General features: G+C 36.8%; 1 protein-coding gene across 2 annotated transcripts in view; it reads right to left on the reverse strand.

Annotated features, from left to right (window-relative positions):
- Positions 1-16,119: 16,119 nt before the first annotated feature.
- The window catches only part of LOC148956409 (mitochondrial translation release factor in rescue), a 30,599-nt gene continuing 21,832 nt past the window's right edge, over positions 16,120-24,886 (reverse strand). Inside the window, exons 2-3 of one of the 2 annotated variants that reach the window (XM_089095252.1) lie at positions 18,521-18,705; positions 16,120-16,382 (exon numbers count right to left, since the gene is read on the reverse strand). In XM_089095252.1, coding sequence (XP_088951378.1) covers positions 16,165-16,382; positions 18,521-18,665 — 363 coding nt within the window. In that variant the 5' untranslated portion in view covers positions 18,666-18,705 and the 3' untranslated portion in view covers positions 16,120-16,164. Of the gene's footprint in view, positions 16,383-18,463; positions 18,706-24,886 lie in introns of both variants that reach the window. The other variant, XM_089095243.1, reaches the window with a different exon arrangement.

The raw sequence follows: 24,886 nt of genomic DNA on the forward strand, positions 1-24,886 counted from the left end.
ATTGGAAGGGGAGATCAAGCAGATTCTAAATTTTGATTTGGGGGACCTCATCAAGGATAAAAATATCTGAAAAGCGTGTTTCTAGTGATTTCTAGTGTGAAATTTTCTTTTTCATTTTGACATACATGAAGTTTCAGGTCAAGAAGACACCTCAATTCAAGTTTCAGAAGAAAGTGAACCTCAAATGGAAACAAATGTGGTGGCATTGATTATTGGAGGGGGGCATCCCCAGAGACATAGTTACTGAACCTTTCAACTATGCTGAACAAATTGGCTATCTCAAATTTTGATTGGATGTGTTACGGGAGGGTGCTGCTTGGCCTGCAATCCATTTTGACTCCTAAAAAGGGCACTAGAACTTTTATTTTGCAATCGAATTAGCTTCTTTAAAAGTTTCTATGATAGCGCTGTGCTGCCTATTAATATTGCTCATATGCCGTTTTCAAAACCTGCATACATGTTGTTTTGTTTTTTTTAAATTGAAACTCCCCCAAAACATTCCCTGAAGGTCTCGCCTTAATACTTAGCCTCATTAGTTACATCAATCGTGGTAGTCGTATTAGTAGTATACACATAGTAGCCTTAGCTTTAGTAGTAGTAGTATTCAAACATTGCCTTTTGGTTAGTTCAACATCCCCCACAACAAGCCCTGTAAGAAAAAAAACTTCTTTTTTAATTCAATTATCTAGTAGATGACAAGGATCCGTGTATTTGCACTGAGTTTTGATTAATGGTTAATTCTCCCTGGTTTGGTTTGTTTTTGTAGCTTTTTTGGACCGAAAAACCTCTTCCTAGCTAAGTTATTGTATTTTGGACTGCCTCTCTATAGTAGCATGATATTTGTTGGTATGAATATTTAACGAATCGGAGGTAATTGGCTTGACACTTCTTCTGCAGGATTTCAACTCTTGTTGATAGAAGAGCATCGCCCAGCGTAGAAAATCAAGTTGTGACCAAAATGGGCCCAGGATTTCACAAAGCCGCGATTCCTATTGGAGGTCTGGGGGACTTCTTGTTGTCCGCGTCTAAACCGGCTTATATGCATGGTCTAGACTTTAGATTCCTATCCTACGCTGGTTCTGGGACCGGTTTGTTTTTGTAGCTTTTTTGGACCGAAAAACCTCTTCCTAGCTAAGTTATTGTATTTTGGACTGCCTCTCTATAGTAACATGATATTTGTTGGTATGAATATTTAACGAATCGGAGGTAATTGGCTTGACACTTCTTCTGCAGGATTTCAACTCTTGTTGATAGAAGAGCATCGCCCAGCGTAGAAAATCAAGTTGTGACCAAAATGGGCCCAGGATTTCACAAAGCCGCCATTCCTATTGGAGGTCTGGGGGACTTCTTGTTGTCCGCGTCTAAACCGGATTATATGCATGGTCTAGACTTTAGATTCCTATCCTACGCTGGTTCTGGGACCATTACTTTCCCTGAGACCATAATAATTTTAGTGATTTAAAGAAAATGAAAATTGGAACTTGGAATATTGCAATGTAAAAAAAAAAAAAAATCATATTTATATTTTGACTGACAAATTCAGACACTTTGAACTGGACTTGTTGTGAGTTTGATAAACTTATATCCCAAGGATAGGTAACATGAAATTAGGTGGTACAGAATTTATTTACCCAGACAGGAAGGATGGGGTGCATAGGCAGAGAGTAGGCCTCATGATGAATAAGGAAATTGCTAAGTCCTGTTTAGGTTGGGAAGGTATTAATAATAGAATGCTAGTTGCTCATTTTATGACTGTAAAGTGCAAGACATCAGTAATAATAGTATATTACCCTGCAGAACCCACTGATGGAGATAGTAGTGACACGGATAAATTTTGCTTACGGCTACAGGAACAAAGGCAGGGTCCAAGGTGGAAATATGGTATTTTTACAAGGGGATTTTAATGCCCAGATTGGTAGAAATATGGATAGATGATATCCTATTCTAGGTAAATTTGGTGTAGGAAAAGAAACAGTAACGGTTACAGACTGCTGCAATTTTGTAGGTAGCACAATCTAGTTATAACCAATAGAGTATTTGGTCATAAAATGGCCCATAAGTTAACAATATATTCACATAATGGTAAGACGCTTAACCTTATTGCTTATGTTCTGGTAAACCGAAGACTTACAGGATCGATGCAAGATAGTAGGATACATAGGAGTGCTGTTATTGATGTTAAAAGTAAAGGTCACCATCTAGTAGTGTCTCTTTTTGACTATATCCAGTTAAAATTCTTTGACCCAGTTTCTCTCAGAGGTCAATATGTTAAGATGTCCTGAGTGTCGAATAAAATTTACAGAAAATTCAGTACAATGCAGTAGTTACAAGTGCCACTTTCATGCTGGACGTGACAAACTTGCAGGCATCTAGATATTAGAGTGAAAAAGTGTCTGGCTATGCTTCGATTACATTTCAAAACAAGAACCATCTGTAAGTAGTCTCAGTCTTTCCTCACCTTCTACTTTGGTATTGTCACCACAACTTACTCCAAGATCTAGAAGACGGATGTCAACTGATGCTTTATAGACATATTGAAAGACAATAGGCTTACCCCTAAATCCATACAGTCAGTTGTCAGTCGCCAGTCCAAGTCCGATACTGCTTGTTAAACTGATTATTTAGCTCTATTAGCTTCTCCTAGAAGTAAAGCTGAAATTGAAGCCCCAAATATGCGTCAGACAACCCCCCCCCCCTCCAGTTCATACTAAAGATGCTTTTTGCCAGTCAGACCTTACAAACACTGAAGCGGAATTCAGTAAACCAAGTGCCACAACACAGACAGACTGTGACTCCAGCCCACCCTGCTGCAGGGTTGCCAAAACTTTTAGGGACAAAAGTGTCCAAATCAGACTCAAAAAAGGACACTTTTAGTGTCCTTCATACTGCTCGGTCTGTTACCTGCATGAGATCTGCAGGTATTTCCAGCTTTGACATTAACACTACCTATAAATTAAGTTTAGTGCTAGTTCAATTTGAAGAGATGGCAGAAAAAAATTCGTCATGAGAATGTCAACAGAGTGAAATGTTATATCGATTATCGATACCGCTACCTATCTTAGTCGAAAAGGAAAGAACCAACCATAGAGATTTATTTTCACTTCGGGATTTTCATAAGTTATGCGAAAAAGATACAAGTCTTTGATCTTCGGTAGCTATTAAGAAACTTTGTGTGCGACAAGGTACGAACGGATGTAGCAACGAAATTTCTATTTTGACCTATATGGTTTTAAAGTTAAACTAAAGACGTCAATCACCTTAACCACTCAGCCAACTGGTTGTTCAAGTGGTTAAAATCGTTTAACAGCTCCTCTATCTTGCCGTTTTCTGAGCATTTAGAAGCAGGGTTGCCATCGTCAGTAGGATTTTACTAGATCTAGTAAAATAAAAAAACTAAATTAGTAAATCTAAATTTACTAAATTAGTAAATCTAAAAGATCTAGTAAATTTCCCGAAATCTAGCAAAAAGTCATGATTTGTAGGAAACAAAACTTTTTTTATTTTCCATGAATTCAGTAAAACAATTAGGCTCCATTCATTACAAAATCTGATTTCGATTATATTAGATATTATGGCGACTATTGCTCTCATTTTGCGATTTCGCGTCAACCCTAGCGCCTAAAAACCTTTACCTTTTTCTAGGCTTCTTATTGACACTCGCTTTGAAAGGCAAACTACTTAAAATCAGGACTGGTATGCCGGCGTAATTTGTTTTCAGAAAATTTTCCCCGACTATCATAATAGCTGTGACGTTTGTTAGTTAGCTTTGTCCCTTTAAAGACGCTGTTGCAAACCAACTTCTTCCTTACTTGCCTAAATTCTTTCTGACTCTCTGTAGCTTTCCCTATTCAATTGTTGGAGCAAAGAGACAGTTCTTAATTTTATCTGTTATCAAAACCAAAAGCCTGAATAGGTTAAATGTCTCGAGTGTTTCGTCTCTGATGAAAGCAAAGCAACTTGTTCTTAGGTCGTCAAGTGGAGTACATGACTGGGTAATCCCCAGCGATTTGACTTGGGCTATCAAGAAATGGAAACAAGTAGACCCCTTCAGTCAGAATTCAACACTAGTGGATACTTTAAATTCGGATGAGGCCGAGTACGATTAAAGCCTTTTAAGGGCGACTTTTTTTTAATTGTGACTACATGTTTTCCTTCTTACTTTTCAATTTGTATGATTTGTCTGATATGAAGACTATTGACACAGTGATATTTTTCTAAACTAATTATTGTATGTTATATAAGTTTTCTTGGCAACCCTAGTCCAATTTGAGGCGTACTTTTTAATTTAAATAATTCTACAACTAAACCGGTAGCCTATTACGTCATTTCCATTTTGAAATGATATAGATTTTTTTTGTTTTTGATTTCCTTGAATACGAACGAGAGAGGACCCAGAAAAATTCAGTTAAAAAAAAATCCAAAATTAGTTTCTTTAAAATGTGCCAGAAATCTTTGTAAGCAGCTTATCCCTTATTTAAAGACCAGCCCAATTAGTGTTTTAAAACTGGCAAATTTCCTCTTAAAAATGCAAAATTGAAGGGTTTTGATTTCAAACCTAAAAACAGAAACTGGAGGACCAATTTCAAAAGTCGTCACTTTCAAACACACCTCAGAAACTCGTCTGAATTGCTTTGTGAATATGAGTTGTAGCTGTTTTTCTTCGTTGATTGTTTTTCAATTTTTTAAATATACCTACAATTATTTCAATATAACTGAATTTTATGACCTGAAGACCATTGACAAATTAAAGCCGGGCTTCATCAGCTGGATTTCCAGAATCCGAGATTCCCGACTATTTTTTGACGTCTTGGATACACCACATCTGGAATATGACGCCTATCCAGTTGTACATCCAAATAATAATAATAAAAAAGGATTTTTGAACTTATAGGTTTCCGGAATTTTCAACCATACTAAGAAAACGAAGGAAAAAAGGAAAAGAGAAAAAGAACAAGAAAAAGGAAAAAAAGATTATGTAAATCCTATCGATTATCCCCTTATAGTAAAAATCGATGCTTGATGGTACGCGTGCGGCGGTAGTCGCGCGCGGAAAATTTTTTTTTTAATATTTAGTAAAAACAGATACGATATAGTAATTTTTTCCTCTGAGATTTAGTAAATTCTCGCAGGCCAGGGTGGCGACCCTGTTTAGAAGTAGCCCTGAGTAAAATGAGGTTTTCGAGAACTAAAAAGTGAGAAGCCGATTGAAATAAATTCGCTTGATTTATACTCGATAGAAACTGGCGACCAGCGTTTGACAAAAAATCACAGCTGAAAGTATAGAATATAAAACAGAAACATTCGCTAGTGGTTATAAATTGATCCGCAACACAGCTTTTCTGCGAAACTCCTTTCTTTCTATGACAACAGTGTATTAATAGCCATGTGCACACGGCTACACGCCACAGGGATTCACGCGAAACACGCCAGCAGGGAATGGCCATTCACTTCTTCTTCCCAGGCTTCTCAGCGGTTTTGGTGACTTTACCACCAGCAGTAAGTGGGTTCTAGAAGTTGACCATCTTGATGACAAACGTTAACCATAGTACAGAAGAAAAAGAGGGATTTGATAGTTCTAGCATAACATATTGTTTAAGACTTTTGGTCCTATTCCTCTTTAGTTGATAAATAATCTTCGCACCGCACCCAAAAGCATCGAAGAAAAATCCCCAAAACGTTGCTAAAGCGTAAAAGTAAAGTACATATTAAAAACAGTCGTATTTATAAAAAAAAATGAAGAAAATAAAGACATTTGGTTTTTGATTTGGAAAAATGTCCTTTTTCTCAAAAAGCTGCCTTTTTTGACCCAATAGTGTCCCTCAGAGTGAAAAAGTGCCCAAAAGGCACTAAAAGTGTCCATGTGTCATCCCACCCTGTTGCTTTCCCCGTACCTCCCTCCCATTGTTCAGTACCACATTTCAGTCTAACATCATTAAAAAAATAAATGGAGAGTATTATTATCGAAATATATAACTATTGTGCTTCAAATTGTTTCCAAATTTATGATACTGAGAAATTCAACAAGACTACAATATACGTTGATCTAGAGACAAATTTTGCAATGAATAAATCTGACAAATTAATTAGTGATACAAACAAAAATCTAAATGATATTCATGGAGTCATTATTAAGGAATCAAGGAAGTGCAACGAACAAAATTTCAATGAGACACGTTTTGATAAGAGTGGGTCCCTAGAAACCAAAAGACAAAGCTATGTATTTAAAGGATTATATTTTTCCGGTCACGCAACTGGAAATGCAGCCATTGACCCAATTTATAATAAAAGTGAAGTAAAGGCAAACATTAAACCGATGGAGAAAATGATTAGTGTTAATAGCTGTGTTTACAAATATTCCAGTAATTTTGGCGACGTTAGCGACAATTCCGAAGCAAGGAATGTTGCTTGTAAATTTCATCTGAATAATAAGTGTAATAGAAGCTTTTTTGCAGGTTTGTCCATTCGTGTATACATTTTTTAAATTCAGGTTCCTGTCAAAACCCGAACTGTAATCTTCCCCACCTTAGACCCTGCTAAAAATGTAACAGTGGAGTGTGTTTTAGTCTTAAGTATTCATTCTTACACATCCGTAAATCTCCCTCGCATCAGAGGCCCCGTTTTTTAGCCCCGATTTCTCCCCAAAAATACCGAAAAAAAAACACCACTTTTTTCTCTACCAACGCCGAATTCTCCATGCCAAACTATAGTTCCTCCCTTCAAAGACTTTCGACGTCAGTCACTAACCTATGTTTCATCCCTCGCAAACAAAGACCACTCTTTAGGTCAAGCCTCCTCCCATGCACAGCCTCTGTCAACAAATCAAACCCACCCTTTCAAACATATCCCTTCCCTCTCTATGTCCCCCCTAGTCACCCCTCCCCACTTTATCCCCAAGGAACACACTACTCCCCCATATACCTCCCGACCCTCATCACCAAGGGCGGATCCAGGATTTTTTTTCGGGGGAGGTTTTACTAATTTTTGACTTTTTCGGGGGGGGGGGTTACTAATTTTTGACTCAGTTTTCGACTAATTTTATTGATTTTTACCTAGGTTTTACTAATTTTCGACTTATTTTCGACTCGGTCAAAAATTTTTTTTTGTGGGGGGGGGGGCTACAAACCGGGGAACACCCCACCCTCCCGTGGATACGGCCTTGCTCATCACACAAGAATTACCCAGGTGTGAATTATTTGGAAGCAAATACAAATTGTCATAGTGTTCCACTTTTCCCACCCCCCAAAACTGTCCCACCCTTACAGAAAACAACAATCCAGACTCCACTACCCACAACAACCCACCTTCAAAATAATAAATATAGATCATATGAAAAATATTGCGACGCTTCACGATATAATTTCCCAAAAATTTATCTAAGTAATGCCGAAAACTTGAATTTCGACAAGCTTAAGGAAGTAAGCGTAGCTGCAGGACTATTGGATCTAGACGTTATTTCCATCATGGAGGTGCATAACCAAAATCCATCTTTACTAAATTCAAATGGCTACCATAAATTTATCAAATTAAGGCCCCATGACCATCCTCTGGGAAAAAAGGGGGCGGTGTTCTGCTGTTCATTCGAGAATATTTATGCCCGAGACCAATTCCTACACCAGATTTTAACGAGTTTGAAGAAATTATTTGAATATGTATTAGACCAAAGGTTTTGCCCCGTCCATTAAATATTATTCTGGTTGGACTTTTCTATTTCGCTCCCAATCAAAACAGAATTTCAAAGAAAAACTAAATGGCAGCATTGATCAAAATCAACTAAAATATCCTTATACCGGAATCTTTTTATTAGGGGACAAAAATGATTTATCATTAGACTAAACTTGCCGTAATTTTAATCTCAAGCAAATGGTAGATTTCCCAAAGACGAAGGGAGGCACCCAACTAGATCTTATTTACACTAATATAAAACAATACTATAAAAAACCAACTCTGCTTCCTGCACTTGGTCTTAGCTACCATTATTCAATTAAAATTATCCCAAATTTTGAGGCCAAACTCAATTATAAGATTGCCGAAATTTGCTCCAGACCAGTAACAGATAAAGGGTTATTAGAATTTGGAAATTGGATAACAAGCGACACTTGGACTGAAATTTTAAATGTATATGATGTTACTGACAAAGTCTTACAGCTTCACGGACTCCTAACTAAACACTACATTGGATCTTTCCCGGAAAAAAAAACCAAAAATTGTTCCACCGACAAACCGTTCTTCAATCATAACCTTAAAAATAATTCTGGAAAAAATTAAATGCCTTAAAGAAGGAAAAATTCTAGAGGCCAACAAATTAAGGAAAAATTTAAAAAAGCAACTTCGTAGGGCTGCATCAAATTTCTACAAGAACAAAATAAATCACTTACGCAGTACCAATCCAAAAAAAATAGTGTGAGGAAATAAAACTTATTTGTGGCAAAGAACCTAAACAACTAAACTTTAACCTAAATGAGCCTCCTATAAAAACCGCGAACGACTTAAACCGCCACCCTGATTTGACTTTCCAACGTTATGTACCGCTGAATCCGGAAAGAATTCCTTCCCAAACCTCTTAAAATAATTTACCAATAATCACAAAATCTGAGATTACAAAAAAAATAAAAAAAAAAAAAAACAGTATCTGCCCTGTAGATATTCTAATCGCAATTGTAAAAGCTTTATCCAATGAAATCTCAGAGCCACTGGTAGATATTTTAAAAAAGGTAACAAAAACAGGCGAATTCCTGGTACTTTGGAAACAAGGCTATGTAACTCCAGTTCCAAAAAAAGGTGCCGTGGTTGATTTTGACTAAATTAGACCAATAACATTAACACCACTTTTTTCAAAGCTGTATGAATCATTTTTATCTGACTGGCTCAGGGTCTCAATTGCAGAACGTATTGAAATCCGACAATTTGGAAACGTCCCACTATCTAATACATATGTATGAAACAATACTGAAAAACCTAGAGACATCAAATACCTAGGCTAAGCTCATCTCAGTTGACCTAGAAAAGGCTTTCGATTATGTTGACCATAATGTTTTAGTTGATAAACTTTCCCACGAATTCCAAATCGACCCCTCTCTGGTAAAAATCATCTCATCATTTTTAAGCCAACGATCTCAAGTGGTCAAATACATGAATGCTTATTCAGAACCTCTACCCGTCTATAAGGGAATACTTCAAGGTAGTATAACTGGACCCATCTTTTTCAGCGTTATGGTAAACAATTTGGCAGAAGATATCCCCTTACGATGAAAATTTTGGATGATATGACTCTACTAGATGTCACCAAGATAAATATAAAAAGTAGTCCACTAAAAATCCTTGAATATGTTGTAACGGCTGACCTCAAAAATAAAATGCATGTAACCCATTGAAATATACAATCTTAACAATCAATTTTCTAAGCACAACCCCTTCATTTACATCTATTATTCCAAGTGAACTTATGACACAAAAAATAAAACTTCTAGGGGTAACTTTAACTTCCAATCTTAAATGGGAAGCCCATATTTCAAACATAACCAAGTAAGCCAATATTTCCATAGCTTTCCTTAAGCAATTGGCAAAATATCAATGCCTGACTTCTCATATTTTGAAATTTTACATATATTTCGTTCGCCCAACCCTCAAATACGCTTGCCCTCCATAGCACTTCTCAATAAGTAAAAATAAAAGCATAAGGTTGTACTCCGCTCAGAAAAGAGCTTTAAAAATAATCGCACGGGAACGGAAGTTGCCTTACTCCTACTTCTTACAAATGCTTAAAATCAAAACCCTGGAGAATAGACGACATAATCTGTGCCTCCGTTTTGATGATAATGCGAAAACCAACATCCAAAATGAAGACATTTTCCCGGTATCCCATAATCCAGAACGGAAGCCTCTCCGGAGAGAGGCAAAAAATCCCATCTCTATTCTAGAACCTGTAAAAACTAAAAAAAAAAGATATTTAGACAGCTTTATACCAACCTTCACTAAAATCCTTAACACCTCCAATACCTCTTAATGAATCCTTTATTTTAACTCTTTTGACACTCTTTTTTTATAACTTTTTTTATTGTATGCCATTATATGACAAAATTTTTACCTTTAATGTAAGACCTGTTTGATATGACATTATTGTAGTCACTTTAATATTTCCCTTAATTGTTTAATTTCTATTTGTTTATATGTTGTCTGTTTATATTTCTTAATGTTTTGTTGTCCCTTAGCCTAATCTCATTGAAGTGCTTGTGATGGTTATTGTTTACTTCATTTTTTTTACACGAACTTATATTCGGCGATATATCGCTTGTGAAAAGTTTTAAAATAAAGCATTATTCTATTCTACTTTCCAGGAACAGTTGAATACTAATCTGGATTGTCTAGAATCTGACAATGCAGAAGATTGACGTAATAATTTTAGGAAACTAGTTTGTGAAGTCGCTGATGGTGCCTTAGGGAGGAAAGTTAGAAACGCATTTAGGAATGTTAGTGAAAATAATTTGTGTTTAGTAGAGAGGAGGAGTTGGTACAAGATTATTTGAGATTATTAACATAAGTTGGGCTCAAAACCCTTATGCCTGCCCAAGGCCAGAACAAAATATGCACTTTACTGAAAAAAATATAAATGTTTTTACTTTTATAACTTTAATAAATCAAATAATATTAACATTTTGGTTACGAAATATCAATATATGTATATTAAACTGACAATACAAATATCATTTCTATTTTTTTCAGTAAAGTGCAAATTATGTTCTGGCTTTGGGAAAGCATAAGGGTTTTGAGCCCAATTTATGCTAATTTCTGCTCGTTTTGAGTTTGACTCGGTTATTTATTGTAATTTCTGTTCGTTTTGGGTTTTATTTATTTATCAATGCTGATTTGTGGAAGTTTCACGCTTGGTAGATTATTTGATTTTATTTTTGCTCATTTTTTGTTTAATGGAGTTCTTTAATTTTTTCTGAATAACTTATTTTGTGGAAAAAGTTTTTTTAATTAATTTCTGTTCGTTTTATATTGACAGTCTTTTCAGGGAAAAAGAAAATAATACTTTAAATCTTTTCATTTTTTTAAGACTTTATACTTTGGCCTGCTATTTATATGCTGGAGAAAAATTTTCAGCAATTTTTAACAACATACACCCCTTTAAAAATCTGGATACAAAAAGCAGTGTTCAATTTACTTTCATAACTCCTCTAGATGACCTGAAATGGAAAACTTGACACCATTTGCAAAAAAATCTGTTTACTTTCTGTGATAGCTTGGATACACTTTCGCTATTTTGATTTGGTTAAATTTTAGGAGCAGAAGTAGCCCCAAAAGTTTGGACATAATACCCTCAGTCGTTCTTGGGATACTGCTGAGATGCCTTATTGGGAAATAGCATTAACACACTGCATTTTGATTTAATCTCAAGGTAACATTTAGTTTTTAAACATAATGGGCAAATGGGAGGGTGGGCGTGGGAGGGGGATTAGTTGCCCTCCAATCACTTTCAACTATAAAAAGGGCATTAGCCCTTTCTGTTTTCAATCAAATGAACCCTTTTCGAAGTTCCTATGACAACTCCTTCGATACGAAGTGATACATTGTACCCACATCGATCTTTACTATAAAAATGTCAAGCCTTCCAATCACTTTCGACTATTAAAAAGGGCACTAGGCCTTTCGATTTCCAATCGAATGAGCCCTTTTTGAAACGACAGCGCTTTATAAACACCTTATATGCCCCCAGGGCATAAATTACAACCCTTACCCTAAGGGTTGTTAGGGTGGTTGTCATCCTCTAAGACCTAATTTCCAGAACATAAGGGTTGTTAGGGTGGTTGTCATCCTCTAAGACCTAATTTCCAGAACTTTCAACTACGTTAAACAAAATGGCTATCTCAAAATTTTGATTGGAAGTGTTTGGGGAAATGGTGGGCGTGAAGGGGCCTTAGTCACTCTCCAATCACTTTCAACCTATTAAAATGGCACTAGCCCTTTCAATTTCCAATCAAATGAGCCCTTTTGAAGTTTCTACGACAACGCTTTCAATAAAAACCTTATATACCCCCAGGGCATAACTTACAGCCCTTTCCCTGAGGGCTATGGGACCCTTGTCATTCTTTAAGACCTAATTTCCAAAACTTTCAACTACGTCGAATAGAATGGCTATCTAAATATTTTGATTGGATGTTTTTGGCGAAAAAGTGGGCCTGAGAGGGTGGTTAGTTGCCTTCATATCACTTTCGACTATTAAAAAGGGCACTAGCACTTTGAATTTTCAATCGAATGAGCCCTTTTTCAAGTTTCTACGACAAAGATTTCAATAAAAACCTTATATGCCCCCAGGGCATAACTTATACCCCTTGCCCTGAGGGCTATGGGACCCTTGTCGTCTTTAAAGACCTAATTTCCAAAACTTTCAACTACGTTGAATAACATGGCTGTCTAAATATTTTGATTGGATGTTTTTGGCGAAAAAGTGGGCCTGAGAGGGTGGTTAGTTGCCCTCATATCACTTTTGACTATTAAAAAGGACACTAGCCCTTTGAATTTTCAATCGAATGAGCCCTTTTTCAAGTTTCTACGACAACGCTTTCTTTAAAAACCTTATATGCACCCAAGGCATAACCTGTAACCCTTGCCCTGAAGATTGTGTGGGGAGTTTCCTGCTCAAAGATGTAATTGCCTGAATTTTCAACTGCGTTTAGCAAATTGGCTATCTCAAAATTTTGGTTGTATGTGTTTGGGGAACTGGTGGGTGTGGAAGGGGTGTTAGTTGCCCTCCAATCATTTTCGACTATTAAAAAGGGCACTATCTATTTCAATTTTCGATTGAATGAGCGCTTTTTGAAGTTTTTCCGACAACGATTTCTTTAAGAATCTTACATGCCCCCCGGGTATAGCTTTCCACCCTTGCCCGGAGGGCTTGGGGGGGGGGGTTGTCATCCTGAAAGACCTAATTTCCAGAACTTAAAACTACGTTGAATAGAATGGCTATTTAAACATTTTTATTGGATGTCTCTTGGGAAAAGGTGGGCGTGATAGGGGGGTTAGTTGCCATCCAATCACTTTTGACTATTAAAAAGGGCACCAGCCCTTTGAATTTCCGATTGAATGATTCTTTTTTGAAGTTTCTACGATAAAGCCTTCTATAAAAACCGTACATGTCCCCAGGGTATAACTTACGACCCCTGCCCTGATGGGTGTGGGGAAGTGTCTTCCTCAACACCATATTTCTCTCTGGAAATTGACTACGTTGACTTACATGGCTGTTTCAAAATTTTAATTGGATGTGCTTAGGGAAAAGATGCGCGTAATAGGGGGGGTTAGTTTACCTCAAATCACTTTTGACTTTTATAAAGGGCATTAGCCCTTTGAATTTCCAATTGAATGAGCCCTTTTTCAAGTTTATACGACAAAGATTTCAATTTCTTATATACCCCCAGGGCATAACTTATAATCCTTGCCCTGAAGACTGTGGGGGGTGTCCTGCTCAAAGGTATAATTTCCTGAACTTTAAACTGCGTGGAACAAAACGGCTATCAAAAATTTTTACTGGATATGTTTTGAGAAATGGTTGCCGAAAAAGGGGTGTTAGTCGCCTTTCTCTCCCCTGCGGCAGTTAAACAGGAAATTGGCGCCTTAAGCTTCCGACTAAACGTGTTCTTTTTAACCTCTTTAAAGCGACACGTTCTATGAAAACCTCAAATGCCCCCTGAACGTAGCGTTCCATCCGTGCTCTTAGGGATGTGGGGGGGTTGTCATTCCCAAAAACGCAATTTCCAGATCTTAAAACTACGTCTAATAAAATGGCTATCTCAAAATTTGTATTCGATGTGTTTTGGGAAAAGGTGGGCGTGAGAGGGGGGTTAGTTGCCCTCCAATCACTTTCGACTATTAAATAGGGCACTAGCCCTTTGAATTTTCGGTTGAATGAGCCTTTTTTGAAGTTTTTACGACAACGCTTTCAATAAAAACCGTATATGCCCCCAGGGCATAACTCACAACCCTTGCCCTGAGGGCTGTGGGGGAGTGCCCTCCTCAAAAACATATTTTCTATCTGGAAATCAACTACGCTGAACAAAATGGTTATCTCAAAATTTTGATTGAATGTGTTTCGGGAAATGGTGGGCGTGGAAGGGGTGTTAGTTGCCTTCCAGTCACTTTCGACTATTAAAAAGTGAGTGTGGTAATTATAGAAGCATTAGCTTGGTTTCTGTAGGAAACAAATTACTTAGTATGATTATACTTTCCAGACTTGAGATGCTTCAGATAGTTTTAAGAGAGGAACAGTGTGGTTTTCGGAAGGGGAGAGAATGTGTCAACCAAATTTTCACTCTTAAATTAATAATTGAGATGTCTCTGAGTCATCGAACCCCTTTATTCATCAGTTTTATAGATTGTGATATGAACGATCGAATTAATACAGACGAGCAAAAACAAGTTTTGAAACAGCAGGTTTCTGTTAGGCCAGTCCTTTCGGAAATCATGTGACCACTGAGAGACCCACCAGGGTAGTGAAACCTGTTTTAGTTTATACAACTCTTTGACCAGGAGTAGGCACTACACTGAAACTGTCTAGCGCCAAAATGTGCCATTTTACTACTGGGAAGTTTTAAAACCTTAAAAATGAGCACCAATAACCTGGGCGAGTTTAAAAAAAACGACTGGTGTGACTTAAGTAAAGGCAGAGATGTGTATCCCCCCCTTTCGGGCCACCCCGACATTTCAAAATTTAAAAGGCTGAGAAGCCTTAAAAGGGTACAAATTATGATCACCATGGTTGAAAATCCGTAACTGGAAATTTGCAACTCCCTGCCTTGTAATATCACCCCCCATACCTCTTAGTAAGTGGACAATTAAAAACACGCCTTGAAAAGCAAATTACCCCCCCCCCCCCCAAAAAAAAAATCATTAGAGTTGTTTATGCAATAACAACGGTCGTCTATGTTTGTCTTAACAGTAATAGTTAATCATGAAAAACAATTTTTCGGGGATTCTGAAAAATAGCTTGACACGCTGATACCTCTTTTTTGTTCTTTTTATTTCTCCAGCAATAGTGGAGCGTTGAAAAATTGTGGAAAGTTGTCTAAGAGCTCATTTGGAAGCCAATGCGTTCATGTATATGCTGAGCTTAAATTTTTCTTGACAACGCTTAAATTTTTCTTGACAGCGCTTAAATTTTTCGCGAAACATATTGTGAATTGCTAATACTGGATATCCAAAATTCAACAATGTAATATACAATGGATGAGAAGCCTTTGAGGGAATGTGAATCATAACTTAAGCCGAAATAATTCTTGACGAACGGAAAAGACTCATATAATTGCGGACCACTGAACTTAATTAGCTAATATTGCCAAGCAGAAAACTTTAATAGAAACCCCTCAAAATATTAATCATATGCAAAAATTCTTTAGTTAAAGAAATATAATGAAGGCCATGAAGTAACATATCTTGGTGCAGACTCAATTGATGATGCAAATGGTAAACATAGCCAACATTCCCTTCTTACATTTCTAAATGAACAAGCTACTTCACAATGCCACTACATATGCTATATTTAAAAATAGATTGTTTTAAGTACAAAGACCGTTGAAATAAAAGCATTTTTTTTCCGTGGCATATAGATTTGGCATATGCAATAACCAATAGATTTGGCTATTGCTCAATTTGGAACAGGTAAGGGGAAAAAGAAATTGTGTTCCTAAAATAGATTTAGGCCCAATTAATACAGAGCTACCCATTATTCTCAGATGAAGACAGTTTCTAGTTAAACTGACTTTGCAATGACAATTAACAAGTCATGATGTTGGGATTGTTTTATTGATTGTTAGTTTCTCTTTTTTCTCCCAAGTTCAATTTTATACTTAGTTTACTCATTTAAAATGCTGTAGACGGCTGTTACATATATAGCCGAAATACTCATTCGACAATTTACTGATTTTAAAACTTCATCATTGGATGATACTCTTTATGTTTTTATATGGTTGGTATATATTTTCCAGACCCAGTTTTAGCATTCGAGAGCTAAATCTGGCTATTTCTTGACTAAGTCGTGCTTGAAGTGGTGTCAAAATCAAAATTTTTGGTCGATAGATCAAGCTCAGTTGATACAAAGATCCTGATGTGCTTTTTGTTTTCTGAAGACTGAATTTGACGTTTATTCTACAAGGATACAATAGCTTAGGTCTGTCATGACTCTTCTCTTTCTTTCCACTGTTTTTTCAAGTCCCTTAGCTTTTCGTTCTTTCGTTTTACTTCGTTTGACTTTTTCCTTAAGATTTTTTCCTTCTGCGACTCCACACTCAATTCGCCGTTCATTACATTATCTAATTTCGTCAGTAGTAATTCCCGGGCAGTTTGTCGATTCTTCTCAAGTGAACGCGTTTGATGGCACTTCACAATCAAACCTAAAGAAAATAAGAATGTAATCCAATACAGCAAAATAGTTCATTGCGTCATATAAATTCACCTCTACAGAGAATGTTTAAGAGCAAGGTCTTTAACATAGATACGGAGAAACAAGGTGGATGTGAACCATGACGGACCCGGGGAAACACATTTCTTGTCCATCTTAACCAGAGATAGCCTTTTTTCGTGCTTAAGTTGCACACTCAACCCAGGAAATCGAATGCCCTGAAGACACCTGTGGCTATTATATTTTCATAGTATGCTATGCCAAGAGATTAATGATTATTGGCAGTCAGCTATAGAGTTAGTAACAAAATAATTTTTAATTGACACATGTCTGACCACTTAGAAGCTAAATGAGTACGAGTACAAATGATTATGAGCACCAGGACAGGATAATGTCACACATCGAAATATTTCATAATCCATCAAATTTTTATTGAGGCCTTGGGATATCTTAAAAATCCTTTTGCGAGTCTCAGCGTTGGCTGACCGTCTCAAAGACTGTCTTCGTTAATTACCGAATTCTCCCAGGGGACTAGCTATCATTGAAGGCTGCCGAGGCAATGGATGCAACTTTTTCTCAATGAGAAGTGTACCATCAATTCCTAGAATTTCGCAACTTTTAATTTTAAAATATCCCTCCGCTTTACTAGGTTGCAGCTACTGTTTTGCCCGTACTGTTTAAGCCGTCAGACCTTTTTGAAGTTGTGTTCCGTTAATCACCATCTGGGAAGAGAGGGTGAATGCATCTCTATCTTAGTCTTTAATAATGTTCCCCCCTTACCACTTGTGAAGAAAGCAGGGTCATTTGGATTCAAGTTGGAGAAAAAGTTTTTCCAAGACTTCAATAAAATGAATTCAATTATCAAGCTTGCAACACTGACTTTTTGTCCAATGTTTTCTCTTTCAAATTCTTTACATTTCCATGTATAATATTCCTGTTTCAGATTTTGGCATTCATTTGTGCTGTTGATTGTTTGTTGACATTTTTCGCACAGTAAACAATCTACCTATTTACATATAAAGCTAACGATTCATCACTAAAAGAAAACAACCATTTAATCTTATTATTTACGATCTAACGAAAGTGCTTCCTGAATTTCTACAATCTTTTATTTAATATGACAAGTTAGGAAAAAAACAAGGGACAAAAATAAATGGGAAGAAAGATTTCTGATGAAATACTGCTGCACATATCCTTTACATTAGGTAATAGCATGAGACCATTTTTATATTTCTTTTTTATGATTATCATTAGAAACTGAAGCATCCTTATTTTCTTTTATATATAGTATTTATGGATGGTTCAATTAGAAAAGAAGCATCTTTATATGTTTTCTTCTTTAGAACCTTTATTAAAAAAAATTGACATAATTAAATCATCACAGCCTTTATTTTAGCCTGGTGAAATTTAGAAATGGTGATTGGGCAGTAATGGAGGGGGATGTAGGGGTTGTAAAAGTTTGTGGAGTAGGAATTTATACTCCTAGGTAGGATTCACAGTCTAAATACTTGAGAGATCTAACTTTATCAAATGCTTATGACCTCCACCTACTTTTCGTTTCCAAAATGGAGTTTTGTTTCGTTTCCAAAATGGAGTCTTTTCGAAAAACTTGCGTGTAATTGCAAGTGAAAATGGCATAAATGCAAATCAAATCTGGGACGGAGAATCCTCTATCTTTCAAAATCTGCCACTGCCTAGTGACGTTTCTTGCTACTAGAATTCAAAATATAAATTCCTATTTTTGACCCAATCATGGTTTACTACTCCAATTGCTCATAAATAAATGAGCAAGTTATTCTCTCTTCACCCCTGAATGATTGTTCACTCCTGAGATATTGAATAAGCTTGAAACCCCTGCAATTTTCTTTAATATATAAATAGCAGATAGATCTAGGTAAGATGTACTATATATGGCAACAAAGGGCGAAGATTTTAAGCCAGTTAGAAATGTGGGAAAAATTCATATCAACAATTGAATCTAGAAAGAAAATTCCAGTTATGAACAAACACAAAATCTAAATTGCATTGAAACCTCAAAAGATAATTTTGAAAATTAAAGGACACCATTTTTACCACTGGGAACATGTTTGACAATGCAACAATTGGAAGTCTTATTCACAGCTTGCCCACCTGGACCGTTGCCTCTCACAAATCGCTCTTCAAGATCTTTCTCGTCTATTTCTGGAACACGAGTGTAGTCAATCAAGGATTTCCAATGAACTTCTCTTCTTACTAAGCTACTTCTTATGTACAATAGGTTTATGAAGGAAATCATTTCAGACAAAACTCTTGTTCTCAAGAAGTTTTACGCCTTTCTGAAAAAAAATAATACATTGAATATGTAAGCAATGAAAACAAACAGCTTTGTCTTGAGTTAAATATTTGGAATGGCTTCCCACCAAATGCCGTTTATTGATCTTTCTGTAATTTATTCAACAAGTATATTTGTCCTTGAACTGGTGGCATATTCTAAATTCCAAAGCATATTTCCACAGGTGAGGACAGAGAGGGATCAAAAACAGAGAGGGGAAGTGCAATATATTGGCAAATATTTTAAATTTTTCCATAAAGTGTCCTTGAGTAATCCAGGGATAGTATCCCCTTCCCTTCCTCTGTGTGTAGGTACATCAATAGCAATAGGCTACTCATGTTCTCATGAAAATTTAATGTTTCTAGCTTTAAAAGTTCAGCTGTTTATACATTTACACATTACAGGCTATATTGTATAAAACTTTCTGTTGAACCAGAGAAAAGTGTCTTTCTGGACAGGACAGCATAAGTAGGAAAAAACACCAAGTCATGGGATGGATGGGCTAGAATGGCCATACAACTGACATTCAATATTGCACAGCCCATAGTCTAGATATACCTAAAATTACACAATTGAAGACGGAGATACAGGGCTAAAACTATAGCAAACATAAACTGGAATTTGCTGACCTATTATGGGTTTTTGCATCACAAGATTATAATCAACAAAGAAATATATTATTTAGGGCTGTATGGGACTGTTGATGGCGTGTGTGTGTGCATTGTTGGGGCAACGACTATTATATTCAAAGTGAGCGTAAAATGGGAACCTAACAGCAATACTTTTATTTCATTTGCATGTTTTCTTCAGAAGAGCCACTAAACTGCAATTATATCCTAAAAAGTAGTGCGTGTATTTATAGTGGTAGTCCGGGAGCCACTAAAGCGTATCTCGTTTATTTCTGAGTTGAGGTGGTCAGAAAGACACAGTCAGTTTGACAATAGTTTCCGACTATATTGACCACGCTGAATCCGAATATGGATGGAGGCAAAGTTGTAGATCACGGCTTGACCTTGTAAAAGCAAAAAAAAAAACACCCTTTTTAGGGTTATAAAACGTGTACAGATTCTTTATTTTTTTTCTAAGGTTGTACCACTACGATTTAGTGGTGCCACATCTCAATTTGGTCCTAATATGGTCTTCTCATAGAATATGTTAAATTTTTTCCGATATCTTGTATAGCCCAGGAGCTATAGGCTAATATTTATCAATTTTCCCTGAAAATCTCAAAATTTAAAGGTTCATTTTCAAGTAAACCATGTATCTTGGCCCTTTGTATAATTTTTTTGTTTTTCATTCTTTTCCAGAATTTACCTTTTGTATTTAGGTTCACATTGCCGTAAAGTTCAAAGCTTAAATTGTTCGGTGAAGCCGTGTAGAATTTTTTGAAAAATTACAGGCCAAAAAATATATACAAAAATACCTTTTTCCAAAATGATGATGTGACACATCTTTTATGCTAGAATTTAATACCCAATCCGAATATGAACTTTACTTTTCAACCAAATATCAACTCTTTTTTTTTGTCTGAATTCAAAATGTATTTACAATGATGACTGATTTTCAGTTTATCTGCTGATAAGACTTCGCAGCCCAATCTTAACTTCGTTTTTTATAGGCTAATTACTTATTTGTAGGCCTAATAAATTTTTTTGATTAATGTTATTGCAGGACATGTTTTTATGTTAAATTTTGACGCCGAGTCCAACGGTAGTGTTAACTTGGGCATCGTGTTTCAACTTTAGTTGCTATCTGCTATTTAATTTGCTAAAATTCGGATTTTCTTGCAAATATAGTTGTAAATCTAGATTATAATGAACCTACAAAGCTTTGCAAAGTAGTAAACGGACACGGAAGAACCATGCTCGACAGAAGCTGAAAGCTTAAATCTGTAACATGATTAAAGAGTGTTTATTGTTTTAAGTACTGTAAGTAAAGCTACTGGTAAAGCCTGTCAAAATACAATTCCCGCACATCCCAACGGTTTTCCTCAAACATACAAAAAAAAATCCAGCTAATCCTCCTCCGAATCGTCGCTGTCGGCACTACATCGCCCGCCACATGCGCAAAGAATGTCGCATGGCTTTATCCCCAAACAAGGGCACTTTTTACCACACAGTTTTAGAGTAACAAAAGATTGAAGCCTTGTTGACAGATGGAGGCCAGGGGGTCAGCGCTGAAGTCACTGGGCTGACTCCTAAAATGTCGTGATGGGTCCAGCCAAACTCAAGTGGGCTGAAGATATAGGGCTTAGGAATCACAGCCTGAAGAATAATGCTCCACTGAACGTGACATACGAAAGAACCATCTGCTGCGGGTAAGCTGTTCAAGTTCTTTTTTCTGTGAAATAAATGAATTCGGAGGTCATTGAGAGAATCAAATTCGGACTGTTTTTTGCTATATACCGATACAGTCCATTTCCTACAGATACGCACGATTTCGGGCTCGTACATAATGATTTTTTTTATATCACTCCTCACTTTATGTGTAAGATCAGCAATTGATTGAATGGGCTGTGATTTAACAGCAGATGTAGCAAATGATTTTTTGCCATTCGAGAAGAAAAAACTGACCGCATCACATCCACCAATGCAATGTAGCAGCCCTATTGACTCTACAACAGCCCACGATGTTCTATTCACAATTTTATGGATCGGAAAGACTTTGTCACGGAACTGAACGTAGAGCTCGGGTTCATAGTCTGGGTCACACCTACAGAGGAGTATTTTGCGATAGTTCTGTAATAACAGGACAACAATGTCAGTGGCATTTGCTTCAATAATTACTTGGGTACATCCATTTCTGTAGCATTCGGCAACATGGAGAGCAACTTGCGTGTCTGCTTCTTCATGTGTGCTGCACAAGTTCGCTTCGTAGTCCGAGTTCGGATCTATAGTCATTTTGGATGGGACCAGTTTTAGCACCTTAATTCTATCACTGAATCCACCAGAGAGGTAAATGGTAAATCTTGATTCAGAAAGAGAGACATGGCTCCACAATTCAAAAATACATTCGATAAGTCTTGCCTTACTCTCTGACTGCATAAGCAAAATATCCCTGTATTCTAGCACCATGCTCTTCGTAATGATAAAACTCTTCGTCACTGTATTTCCTCTCCGCTCATGACATCCACTACTGTCTTTTAGAACAATAGGATTCCCGAAAATGTTTACAAGGCCGAAAACTCCGCCATACAGATCAGCTACAATATGCAGCTCGGTTGTAGATTTTGGGAGTCGATTTAAGAGCCTTGCAACGATTCGTATCGAAAATACCTCAACGGTTTCGGTTTTGTCTGGCACTTGCGACCGGATTAACGGCATGAAAACCACCACCACACCTGTTCCCGTGACCGTGTTAATCGGAACTTCGCTAGGCCAACTTTCTGAACTTGCAGAGGTGCGAATGAACTCGAGAAAACTTGACTTCGTACCCGATCGAAGTTTAATACGTTCACTAGCTACTGCTTTAAATATTGCTGGGGCGTAGGGAAAAGTTCGTGTGGCAAAAGTTACTTAGCATCTCAAGCGTAGATCCTTGGCTAGTGCCAACAGTAACCAAAATCATTTTAACAGCTTCCAACTCAGCATAAACGCTGCTACCGGTCTTGGTCGTTGAACGTTTGGCCTGTTTTGTATCGCAATCCATAGTCTTTACTTGAACCTTGGAAAAAAGGTTGGGTTTTCCATCGAAGTATGCTTCTAATGCTTTTAAACCACTAGCACGTGCACTCAGGAGGCTCTTTGAAACTGCTTCATCAGCGACTTGATTTGAAATGATATTCACCAATGATTCCTCATCACATGTAAAGGGATCAATGGGGTCTTCGACAACAGAGACCACATTACCGGCAAGGTTTTCTTGGCGCTTCTCACAGGTTCCATTTCTGCTTCCTTCACCATCAAATTCACTCATGCTTTCCATTCCAGCAAGTCAATAAAGGGCAGAGGAAACCTCAGCAAAGAATGGTGTGGTGATAGTCCACTTGGAAACTGCCATTGACTTCAGTGTGATTCCCTTTATTCCTCCCTTTTGTTTTGATTCAAGGTTGAGTGTGGATTCCAGTGCATGATCCGGGGAAACACAATTCATCTTGCAATTTTTCCGCTTCACGTTGAATAGTCCTTAGAAAAAGATATCATGCAAGCTAGGTGGTAAGGTTTTCATGTCATTCAAATACTGGAGTAGGCATGTAGTATACTTATAATGCCCCGCAGCTGTCAAATACGGCAACATGAGGGTTAAACCAACAATATGACCTTCCCAGTATCCCGCACGCTCTGCAATCAGGAAATGGAGAAGAGTCAGCACAAGAGTCATATGCTCCATCCACAGCTTCGTTGTAAGGTTTTTGTCACGCGACTTGTTGAACTGGTTCATCAAAGGCTTCATAGATTCCAGGTGTTTGTCTAGGTTGTCAAAGGAGCCTCCGCAATTCATGAACGCAGACATTAAATCTGACAGCTCATTAAAAGTACTTGCTTCTTTGTCTGATGTAATACTGTTCAAGAGCATTCCAATATACTCAACACAAGGCCTCTACTACGATGATGTGAGCCTCCATACACCTGTAATACGGTTTTCCAGTCATAGCTTTTTTAGCAGTTCCAGAGAGTAAGATGCCAGCCTTACTAAAGATCCTCAAGCCCTGAGCCTTTCATGAGGTACCCAATCACACCAAGGAAGTTCATACACAGATGCAATCCACCCATTCTTGATATAACTCTTGAACAGTATTACATTGAATCAGACAAAGAAGCAAGTTACAGACAAAGTAAGCAAGAAGCTACAGGCTTTACCTGTAGCTTTACTTACAGTACTTAAAATAATTAACACTCTTTAATCATGTTACAGGTTTAAGCTTACAGCTTCTGTCGAGCATGGTTCTTCCGTGTCTGTTTGCTACCTTGCAAAGCTTCGTAGGTTGATTGTAATCTGGATTTACAACTATATTTATAAGAAAATCAGAGTTGATAGCCAATCAAATAGCATATAGCAACTAAAGTTTAAACACAATGACCAAGTTAACACAACCGTTGGACTCGGCGTCAAAATTTGGCATAAAAACATGTCCTGCAATACCATTAATAAAAAAAAATTAGGTCTACAAATAAGTAATTAGCCTATAACAAACGAAGTTAAGATTGGGCTACGAAGTCTTATCAGCAGATAAACTGAAAATCAGTCCGCATTGTAAATACATTTTTAATTAAACAAAAAAAAAGTTGATATTTGGTTGAAAAGTAAAGTTCATATTCGGATTGGGCGTTAAATGCTAGTATAAAAGATGTGTCACATCATCATTTTGGAAAAATGAATTTTTGCATATATTTTTTGGCCTATACTTTTTCAAAAAATTCTACACGGCTTAACAGAACAGTTTAAGCTTTGAACTTTACGCAATATGAACCTAAATACGAAAGGTAAATTCTGGAAAAGAATGAAAAACACAAAAATTATAGAAAGGTCCGAGATACGTGGTTTAGTTGAACATGAACATTTGAATTTTGAGATTTTCGGGGAAAATTAATAAATATTAGCCTAAAGCTCCTGGGCTATACAAGATATCGGAAAAAATTTAACATATTCTATGAGAAGACCATATTAGGACTAAATTGCGATGTCGCACCACTAAATCGTAGTGGTACAACATTAGAAAAAAAAATAAAGAGTCTGTACACGTTTTATAGGCCTAAAAAGGGTGTTTTTTTGCTTTTACAAGGTCAAGCCGTGATCTCCAGCTTTGCCACCACCCATATTCGGATTCAGCGTGGTCGATAGTCAGAAACTATTGTCAAACTGAATATGTCTTTCTGACCACCTAGTTGTCACATTATAGTGGTCTGGCTTCCGGACTATGGGCTGTATATTTGTCCATCAGGGAGGGGTATGGGTTAAGTGAAGTTGTGTTTGATGCATGTTTGTAAGGATGGTCTATTTGAACATAATTCAGAAAGTTTGATTTTTCAGGTGACAGAAAAGATGCGTTTGAATAACGTGACTCAGAAAAATGAAATACAAACACTAAAGGCTACTATATTTAGTAGTATAAATACCACATTTAGTATTCATTTTTTTTTTCTATTGACCTAAGAAGCCGCAGTATATTCAAGGTAGTATCGATCAATATTTCAGTTTTGTCAAAGAATGATTTATTTAAATATCTAATTACAGAAGCACGTAGA

The sequence above is a fragment of the Artemia sp. Qi Xiang Cuo genome, chromosome 1 (assembly GCF_049724085.1).
Source record: "Artemia sp. Qi Xiang Cuo chromosome 1, ASM4972408v1, whole genome shotgun sequence".
Taxonomy (NCBI): domain Eukaryota; kingdom Metazoa; phylum Arthropoda; class Branchiopoda; order Anostraca; family Artemiidae; genus Artemia; species Artemia sp. Qi Xiang Cuo.